General features: G+C 41.6%; 1 protein-coding gene and 1 long non-coding RNA gene across 5 annotated transcripts in view; one reads left to right on the top strand and one right to left on the bottom strand.

Moving 5' to 3' along the window:
* The window catches only part of HACL1 (2-hydroxyacyl-CoA lyase 1), a 31,962-nt gene that overhangs the window by 5,723 nt on the left and 15,710 nt on the right, over positions 1-10,529 (top strand). For all 4 annotated transcript variants that reach the window (XR_014517680.1, XM_083468240.1, XM_083468241.1 and 1 more), the window contains exons 2-6: positions 2,012-2,116; positions 6,839-6,879; positions 7,573-7,653; positions 8,676-8,748; positions 10,301-10,378. Coding sequence is in view for 3 of the 4 variants with exons in the window: in XM_083468241.1 (XP_083324367.1) it covers positions 2,012-2,116; positions 6,839-6,879; positions 7,573-7,653; positions 8,676-8,748; positions 10,301-10,378 (378 nt within the window). In the remaining variant the exon portion in view is untranslated. The remainder of the gene's footprint in view (positions 1-2,011; positions 2,117-6,838; positions 6,880-7,572; positions 7,654-8,675; positions 8,749-10,300; positions 10,379-10,529) is intronic.
* Positions 1-10,529, bottom strand: part of LOC310690106 — a 93,501-nt gene that overhangs the window by 78,945 nt on the left and 4,027 nt on the right. The gene's annotated exons all lie outside the window — the stretch shown is intronic.

Genomic DNA, 10,529 nt, shown 5'->3' with positions numbered 1-10,529 from the left:
TAATCATTATACGCAATCGCTTCAGCAGAATAAGTTCCCTTAGCTCAGGGTTTATTGCCCTTTGAAAGTATCACATTGTCAGCAACCTGGGCATGCATGTGTAACTGCTTTCAGCAAACTGTGCTTTAGCTGACTTGGCTTCCTTCATTTGGCCTTGTCTTCCTTTTGGTGGCCCAGATCACCTGGATGACATTGTACAAGCCAGAAAGGTACATACTGGCAGTAAACACCTATTTTATGTAGAAGTTTAGTATATCTTGGCATATCATACATAATAGCTGCATTCAGGAAGAAAACCAAATTGTGGCTTGGGCCTACACAAGCAAACTTTGAGAAGCTTTGGGTCCTTTCACAATTTCCTCATAAACCATAATGGCTAAACCTACTTTTTTGTCCACACAAGGATTCCAAACCAAGATTCACTGTGTGATCACTCAGAAGAGCATTTCTTTTGTATAAAGAACATCCATATGCTGATCATCAGCTATGTTGCCTAAATTTCTGGCAACCCCACGTACTGTTTTACTGAAGATGAGAATAATCTACTTCATACAACATCTGGAAAGCTTTTTGTGCTGTTTCCGTGGGAAACTGGGTGGTTGCATGTATTAGCTCAGGGGTTGGTAGTTTTTTTTAGCAGCGGGCCGGTCCACTGTCCCTCAGACCTTGTAGCAGGCCAGAGAAGTGGCACGTGGGGGGGGGGTGAGAGCTGGAAGAAGAGGTGAGGGGGGCAAGTCCTCCCCCCCAGCCCCAGCGCCTGCCTTCCCAAGGGCTGCCACCACTACCACCACCGCTGCTGCTGCTGCTTCTTGTGGGTAAGCAGAGCGAGCTTATCTGCTCCGCTCTCTGGCGCCACGCCTGGTTTACCTCAGCGTGGCGCTGGGACATCTCTGCCAATCAAACACCACTGAGGTAAACCAGGTGTGGCGTTTGAGTGGCAGAGCCACTGCCACTTGGCCTCTTCCTCCCATCGCCATCGCTGGGAGTCTTGGCTTTGCGGCGGGTTGTGGCTTCCTGGCACGGGCCTGATATAAGATCCAGGTGGGCCTGATCCAGGTGGGCCGTAGCTTGCTGACTCCTGTATTAGCTGCTCAAGGGTTCTCAGCTCTCCTTGGTCATGCATTCATACACAAGGAGTAGCTAACATGGTGCATTCCAGATGTTGGACCAACTCCCATCATTCTTGACCACTGCTCATGCTGACTGTGGCTGATGGAAGTCCAACAACAGCTGGAGGGCACCACACTGGCAACGCCTAATGTAGACACACACACAATGTGTTAATCAGCCATCATATCCTAGGGTAGCTGTAACAATTCTAGTGATCATGATGTCTCTTTATCTGGGCAACCACATGGGAACACAGTTGTTGTTGTTGTTTACATGTTCCTCATTCACAAACCTTATTTGTCCCCATTCTTGCATATCTGGGACTGTTTTTGTAGTAAAAAATTGTGTGAACTACCCAGAGTGTTCATAAATATACATTTTATTAAAGTACCGTACTTTTCTGTGTATAAGACTATTTTTTTACTCTAAAATAATGTTCAAAATCTGGGCTTGTCTTATACACGGATAGTATCTCCCCCCATTTTCTTAAATCAGAGTCCTCAAAAATACATGGGGGCGTCTTATAGATGGAAAAATACGGTAAGTGTTTCTTCCAAATGATGATCACATGTTTGTTACAATTCCTTATTTTTAGATACATGGAAATGTCTGTTTAAATGTATTTTTGTGAAAAATAAGTATTCTTTATAAGCATTTATTGACTGTTGCATTAATAGAACCTTGGGTATATAGTATCATCAATACAGGTATACCAGCTGCAGTGGTCTATGCATGGCATTACTAGAAGCCTAGCTTGGGTTGAAGCTGCAAGTATTTAGTTGCAGTTCCAACTTTTTCCTAGAAATCTTGACCTTAAATGAACAAAAAACCTAGTTAGATAACAGAAGATAAATATTTTGGGGAGACAGCTTATTTTTTTAAAAAATGCTATGTATTTCAGAACATCGAATATATGTTTGGCATTGTTGGTGTTCCAGTGATCGAAGTAGGAGTTGCTGCTCAAGCAAGTGGAATTAAATATATTGGAATGCGCAATGAACAAGCTGTAAGTATCTTCAGTAGCCTTGTTTGCTAGCCAGGCCTCGATCTGAGCCTATGCATAATCTGAAAATGAGAATGGTGCACAGTACTCAGTCACGTATAGTCTTTCACCAATGTTTTTTATATGTGGTTGTGGAAGCTGCAGTCTGTTACAGGAAACCAACATAGGGTGGGACAGAGGGCTTCTTAACATTTTCCTTGCCTTGCATCCTACCCCCCAACAAAATAATGCATCTTAGTTGCTTCAACCCCAAGGGAAAAATACTGTCATTTGATCCTAATAGCCCCCCCCCCAAATGAGTATGAATGTAACGACTCTGGTGGGGTATACTCTGAGAAGTATGATGTGACCACAGATTTTCTGACCACTCTGAACTCTGATCTCATGGCTCACCACCTGTTTCCAAAATGCAACGAATTGCCTTTGTGCTACAAATATTCTCGATTACAAAAAAAAAATGTGTGGCATATAATATGTACACAAACACACACACATATACAGAGAGAGAGAAATTACTGTATTTTTCCATGTATAAGACTAGGTTTTTTTTACCAAAAAATAAGGTTTAAAATTGGGGCTCGTCTTATACACAGGTAGTGCTGAGGCGTGTTTTCTTAATTTGGAGTCTCCAAAAATAGGGGGTGTCTTATACATGAGGACATCTTATGTAATTTACCTGTAAATGGTTTTGAGAACTGTCCTATGTTAATAAAGGTCCCGTCTTTTAACATTTGAAGAACCCAAACTGACAACTTGGTTATTATCAGAGGGCAGAGTAGCAAGAGGTATAGTTTGTTTTTTGAGGGGGCTGTGGCTGAAGCTTTCCATAATTCTTCCCGGTGGTGGCACATGTCAGGATACTGTATGTGAATTTCATTGAGTTACAGCAGCATAAGTTTAAAAATTGCGTAACCAGAGGCAGTGCTGACAAGATTGCCTAATTGCACGGGAAAGTGCCATTCACTCTACCTGCAAAGTTTTGTGTGTTGCTTTAGCTTGTCAGTTTCTTTGACAATGTGTCGTTGCTATGGCACCCTGCTTGTGAGGTACAAAGAGCCTTGCTAATGAAACGCCCACTCCGTATATCTTTAAACATTTGTACGTTGCCATGTGTTTTTTTTTCCAGAAGGAGAAGGGAAACACATGTCACATTAAATTGCCTTCTGGTTTCTGAGTAGTAATCATTTTCTCCCCTCTTCTGTTCGTCAAAGGTATTATGTAAAAACTGCATTCTCACCCACCATGTTGAATCTAAATTGCTACCTCAATATTCTACTCCTACGCTAAGCGCCATGTTGACTATTCATTCCTATGCTTTCTGGACTTACCTATTATTGGTTATTTAACCATTCCTGCTCATTCCTGCTCACATATGTGCATATATTTTGGGGTAGGGATTGAGGGCTTTCTATATGTAGAATATATTTACATCTATTCTAGATAACTGTTGTGGGGAGGATTGACTCCTTTCCCCAAATTATCAACCAAACTGCTTGAATATACTTTGCAATGCCATAGGCTCTCATATAAATTGGTGATATTATTAGTTTTGCCCAGTGCATAGATTCTTGTTTTGGAATATGACACATCTAGCTCAGGAGAAGTTGCACACCTCACAATTCTGCTAAATTTGCTCCTCATCCCACCTGCCCATAGCTGTCAATTTCCTCCCTTTTTTTAAGGGAAATTCCCTTATTCCGAATAGGATTCCTCGCAATAAAAGGGAAAAGTTGACAGCTATGCACCTGCCAGAGCCTGATGTAATAGAAATTCTAGGCCGCTGAGGTGAAATTCTAGGCCGCTGAGGGGGGTGTTTGCAGTTCACATAAAGCCATTCTTATAATCGAAGAAGGCACTTAACCTCCTTTTTATATGTGACAGCAGCACCTAGAATAGTCTATGCGAAAAACTGGAAAAAAGAGGTACCCACGAAAGAAATCTGGCAGAATATACTGATAGAATTAGCAACCATAACCACGAAAATAAGAAATAAAGATGAGATGCAACTAAGAAAAGAGTGGAAGCATTTTGGAGAATATATTAGAGACTACTATACTCAATTTAACCTGCAAGTAGGAGTTAACATATGAGCAGCAGATAATACTAAATAAAGGAAGATTAGAGACAAAAATGGATAGATTATCAGAATATGCAGAAGATCAAGGTTAGCATGGAGAGATGGGAGTCTTAAGGAAAGAGATAAGTGATGGACAATGTGTTGTATGTATACAAGTTGTAAAAAATGTATAAATAACAATAAAAAGCCATGCTTTTCATGTTTAACTATGGCTTAATGTGAATGAGCACCATGCTGTTGCACGCTCTAAAAATTTTCCCTTTGCAGCTTCCCCACTCCTGGCTGCACTGCTCTGGAAGTGACACACTACTGGCCTTGGCTTGTGATGCTTTTTGAACCCAGACTTGTGGTTCCCTCCATCCCCCAACAAAGCAGTAAACCAAGAATAAACCTTGGCTTCCACTTGGGGTTTGTTTGGTAAAAACCATGAGTCTAGGACAGGTCCAGACGATATAACAAGCCAACACTTGTGGCTTGTCGCTCCTGGTACAGTCCTGGTACAGCTGAGGAGGAATGGAGTGGGAACGTGGAGCAGCCTTCAGTGTCACTCTTGTTGATTTCTGTCAAACCATTGTAAGCACTAACTGTGGTTTAATAGGAGGTGCAAACCAGGCCAATGACAAACGATAGTTTAAAACATTGGTTTTTTCTGTTGGGGTAGAAGGAAGCTGCCTGCTCTTTTTATTATTGTGATGTAACAGATGGCATAGAAATAGTGGACAGGAACAACCCTTAACATGCTTTGGAAAATTACGTCAGTCTGTCTTTGGTGCAGTGTTTCCCATTAATTCAGTGTGGCAGTTTCATTATCAGTAGTAAATAAGTTTGACATGCTTGCATGAATGTAACCATGGTATAAATGGGGGAACTTCTCTGGCAAATCTCTGTTGTCATAATAACTTACCAATTCCAATGATTTAACTGCATTCTTGATGTTTCCTATGTGAACATTGAAACAGAAAAAGTGATGAGAGAGAGAGAGTGTGTGTGTGTGTGTTTGCAACCATTTCACACCTTTTTATTTTATTTACATCCTTATTTTATTTCTATAAATCCTTCTGGTAGCACTTTTTACTGAATGGCTTACAGCATAAAATAATAGACTACAGTTTTAAAATGTGGAAGTGAAAGCTGGACCATAAAGAAGGCTGATCACCGAAGAATTGATGCTTTTGAATTGTGCTGGAGACTCTTGAGAGTCCCATGGACTGCAAGAAGATCAAACACATCCATTATTAAGGAAATTAGCCCTGAGTGCTCACTGGAAGGACAGATCCTGAAGCTGAGGCTCCAATACTTTGGCCACCTCATGAGAAGAGAAGACTCCCTGGAAAAGACCCTGATGTTGGGAAAGATGGAGGGCACAAGGAGAAGGGGATGACAGAGGACGAGATGGTTAGACAGTGTTCTCGAAGCTACAAACATGAGTCTAACCAAACTGCGGGAGGCAGTGGAAGACAGGAGTGCCTGGCGTGCTCTGGTCCATGGGGTCACGAAGAGTTGGACACGACTAAACAACAACAAAAAAATTCCAGCAGAGAGAGAGTAACAGTGGTTCAGAAGTCAGGCTTTCAAGGGGCCTGGGAGCATGATAGTGTCTTTACTTGGGGGTGAAGTTACTATAAAAACAGCATAAGGCAAGCCTCCCTGGGAATAGTGTTACACAGTCAGGATGCCACCACTGAGAAAAGGCCACCCATTTCACTGACAAGACCTCAAAAAATGACCTCAATTTTCTTTTAACCTAAATTTTATTCCTCTGAGCCGTGTCCCAATCTGAGATGCATCAACTTTAGTTGTGCAGTTTCAACTACTCACAGAACAGCTGGAAAGCAAAAGAGGAATTGTTGAGTGTTCGGTTATAAAAAAGCAGCCCCAAACTGAATTCATTTTTTGCACCTACTTTAATATTTTTGTAGAACAAGGTCGATTGTAACGAAACAGATAACATTCTCGTGTAATAGTTTCTAGACTGAAATAGCTGCCCACTCGAATCCAAGTAGTGAGTAGTGCAGTTTTGTTTCTGCAGTGCTGATGGAGCAATTTCTACCGTTTCCCCCCCTGCCTTGTTTAATTTCCCTACTGTTTCTCTTGGATGCCACCTGCTGGCATATGGGAAAAATAGTCATAGAAGTAGTCCAAAGTGACTTTCCATAATACTGGTTGAAAAAACGTGCAGAGATTTCCATCTGTATGCTTGCATAACACTTGTTTATGCAATGCTAGTACAAGCAGTAGCACCTGGAAGAGGAAATGTTTCTGTTATGCAAAATGTTGGGTGATACCCTTGACTGGACAAATCTCTGTTTTTGTAAAGGATATGAGTCATCTACACGGTGCCCATGGGAGTGTGAAGGCATTCCCTTCTGCCCGTAGGTTCCACCTCCCCCTGGCTCTCCCCAGCTGAAATAAGTCTTAAAAGAAGCTTTCTATTGTAGCTATGAAAATCTGAGTTCAGAAGCTGTGTCAATTCTAGTTCACATGTGGACATCTTTGTGTGCTGAGCATAGTCCATTTACTTCAATTGAACATCCGTAGGAAGTCCTCTCAGCTTACTAGTTGGGGCTGTTTAAGGGTGACTTTTTGTTATAACTACCAAAATCCCATTCACCAGCTTGCTGATAAATATTTGTTTTATTTTTCAATAGGCTGCCTATGCTGCCTCTGCAGTTGGGTATCTGACGGGCAGGTAAGGTGCTTCCTTGTGTTGGTCTTCAGAGTCAACAATTGTTTGAAAGGCAAAAACATTCCTGGATCTATCATCATCATCATCATCAGGAATTGATTTCTAGGACTTTGTAGTTGCCTTCCAGAGTTACAAGCTTTCACTGTTTGTACACCAGTGTTTTGCTATCTGTATGCCTCTATCTACTTACTTACTCTATCTACTTTACAATGTTTTCTCTACTGCAAACCTCTGTATATGTGCATCAAGCGTTTCTCTCCATTAGTAAATAAAAGGCCACTTTTAGAAAATGTAACCTAAACAAATGTAAACAAAAAGGATGAAAAGGAAATGGTTGCTGAAGGTCCTGAAGTTTTCCATTCTACAAAAAGAATATGCACTTGCACATCAGCTTCCATGAGAATTTTTGGGGTTGTGGCCAATACTAAGGAGATACTTTCACAGAAAGGAGTCACACCCCTCCTCTCTTACTCATATGCGCATGCTTCCTCAGAGCCTCTCTGACTTTCCTGTATGATTTGTTGATTAAAATTTGTAGCCTGCCTCTGTCCTTCCAAATTGATTCTTCAGCATGACGTCCTATGACAGTGTTTCCTCATGATGCCTTTAGAGTAATTTGCTCCCCCGCCTGCTAAATCTGTGTGTTCATTCCATACATTTTTATATACCTTCTTTGTTTTTTCCCTTTGTTTCTAGGCCTGGCGTGTGCCTTGTAGTTTCTGGTCCTGGCCTCATACATGCTCTAGGTGGAATGGCAAATGCAAACATGAATTGCTGGTAATGAACCTGTGTTTTTTGTTTTTGTTTTTTGATCAACTGTTAGTCCAATTTCTAATTAATCTGAAGTTACAATACAAATCATGTGTCATGAAAGCCAGATAAAATGTCATTTTTCTTCTGCTTCTTTACTCTCTCTGTGTGTGCTGTTTTAAGCAGGTAGGGCATTGCGCTAGGACAGCATATAAATACATTTGGTGACTCCTCCATAGATTTCAGATCTTTTTTACAGCGGCCAAGTTCATTATCATACAGGAAAAGAGCTCGATACTTTAGGAAATCTATCAGCTGAATCATGTCAGCTATGTGACCAATATAATCACACCATAACTTGGTTTAAAGATGTTGTTTATAACAGCAGCTTATCCTTCAAGTGCAGTGTCTGTAGCACATGATAACATTATCGCTTGGTAACTATCATATCATCTGATAGGGTAAGAGGCATCTTGTTTATCCAGTCATAAAAGAGCAGGCAAAAATCTCTTAATCTTTTTGCAGAACCAATTCAACCTTTCTCTGTGTGTGTTTCCCTCTCAAAAAAAAACAAAAAACAAAAAAACCCTGCCATCTGTAATATTAGGCAAACTGGTGATATGTTAAGTTGAGTCCCGTATGAATCTTGTTTTGAAGTGATGAAAGCTTGCAAGGCCAAATCATAAGTAAGATAGTGAGATTGGGCCCAAAATGATGATGGTCCTAATTCAAAAGATCCTCCCACACAGCAGCATTAATTGGAGTCATCCTCTTGGAAGTGCCAATTACCTGTGTTGGAAGGCAGGACTAGATTCAGCCTTCTGTCTCCCCTTTCCTCTGACTCCCCCAACAGCTGGTGAGTCTGTCAAAGCAGAGCATGCTTACAATTTCTTAGAAGATTCCTGGGCCCAATCACCATGGACTCCTGGGTACCAAACGCTGGGTTTATGCCATGCTGCCATTTTGCAGGATCAAGGTGAAACTGTGTGTCGGAATCTTGATAATTCATGACCCCTGGTTCCAGAAATGTTTTTCCCCCCTCTCCCCAGGCCTTTGATTGTTATTGGAGGTTCCTCAGACAGAAATCAAGAAACGATGGGAGCTTTCCAAGAATTTCCACAGGTACACAGCTTGGTCACTTTTTCCTCCCTAAACGTGTTGCATGAAATGGTTTAGGGTATTCGATCTGTGGAACTGGCACAGCTACAAATGCCACATAATACCCATTCCACATATGTAAGAAATTGATCTTTAAGTGTGGCGGCACCACACTGTGGAACTCCCTGCATAATGATATCAGGTAGGCAACTTCACTGTACTGTTCTTGGCACCTGCTGAAACCATTTTTGTTTAGACATGCCTACCCAGATATCTGGGGACGCGGGTGGCGCTGTGGGTTAAACCACTGAGCCTAGGACTTGCCGATCAGAAGGTCGGCGGTTCGAATCCCCACGACGGGGTGAGCTCCCGCTGCTCGGCCCCTGCTCCTGCCAACCTAGCAGTTCGAAAGCACGTCAAAGTGCAAGTAGATAAATAGGTAAGGTATTCCTCTGGCGGGAAGGTAAACGGCATTTCCGTGTGCTGCTCTGGTTCGCCAGAAGCGGCTTTGTCATGCTGGCCACATGACCTGGAAGCTGTACGCCGGCTCCCTCGGCCAATAAAGCGAGATGAGCGCTGCAACCCCAGAGTTGGCCACGACTGGACCTAATGGTCAGGGGTCTCTTTACCTTTACCTTTTTTATCCAGATATCTAGAATGCTGGTATGTTTTTAATTTAATTGCGATTTTAATTTTCTGAATGTTTCACTGGATTTTACTAACAATTTTATTGTTTCATTCTTTTTGAAACCGCCTTGAGTTGATTGTTTTACAATCAAGTAGTATATAAATGTTAGAAAATAAAATAAATATATATGAAATTAATGATTGAGTTTATTTATTTTATAAAATATTTTGTTATTCATTGTTGCTGTTTAATTTATGAATCATTTTCCTTGAGGCACCCCAAAACAAGTTACAATACAGCATCAACATGTATAAAACTATTGCATATACAAAACCAATTTAAAACAACTACCATCTCAACACATATACAAAATCACTTCAGATCCAGTACAGATGCCAGCCGGGATAAAGATCTCCACTTAGAAGGCTTGTTAAAAGAGGAAAGTCTTCAACAGGTGCCAAAAGGACAATAGAAAAGGCATCTATCTTACATATAGTGGAAGGGAGTTCCAAAGGTTAGATGCTGCAGCAACGAAGGCCCGATTCTGACATTTTGCAGAATGGACGTCCTGATAAGATGGTATCTGTCACATGCCCTCTCTTGCAGAAAGCACCAATTGGTTGGATTTAAAGGCTGTTGTGATTTTATGTAGAATCTTTCTTTTACTGAATATTGCATGTTAACATAGTGTTGTCTGGCATCAGCTGTGATGCCTAATTTTAGAGGCTGCATGGCACTGAATTCCAGCTCCTGCAGAGCAATAGCCAGTGAGGGCCACTGCCGTCATTCCCCACTTGTGGGCTTTCCCTTTGGACACTGGGAAACAGGATGTCGAGCAAACCTTTGGTTGGGTCCAGCCGAGCTACTTCCTTTCAATAAAACTCATGCTGTCAGAAAATGAGAAACAGGTAGAAGTTGGCTTTAGCATATGTGTTTGCTTGAATCTAGGTTGAAGCTTGTCGGCTGTACAGCAAATTTTCCTCCAGACCCAGCAGTCTTGAAGATATTCCTGCTGTGATTGAGAAGGTATGAAGCAGTTGAAAAGCATTGATGCTTGCTCCTCAGCATTCAGCTCTGTAGGCCAGGCAACCAGCAGTAGAACACAGTGGTACCTCAGGTTACATATGCTTCAGGTTACATACGCTTCAGGTTACAGACTCCGCTAACCCAGAAATAG

The sequence above is a fragment of the Podarcis liolepis genome (genome assembly GCF_965112155.1).
Source record: "Podarcis liolepis genome assembly, chromosome: 12".
Lineage (NCBI taxonomy): Eukaryota > Metazoa > Chordata > Lepidosauria > Squamata > Lacertidae > Podarcis > Podarcis liolepis.
The sequence above is the reverse complement of the archived record's forward strand: the minus strand, read 5'-3'. Positions and strand labels throughout refer to the sequence as shown.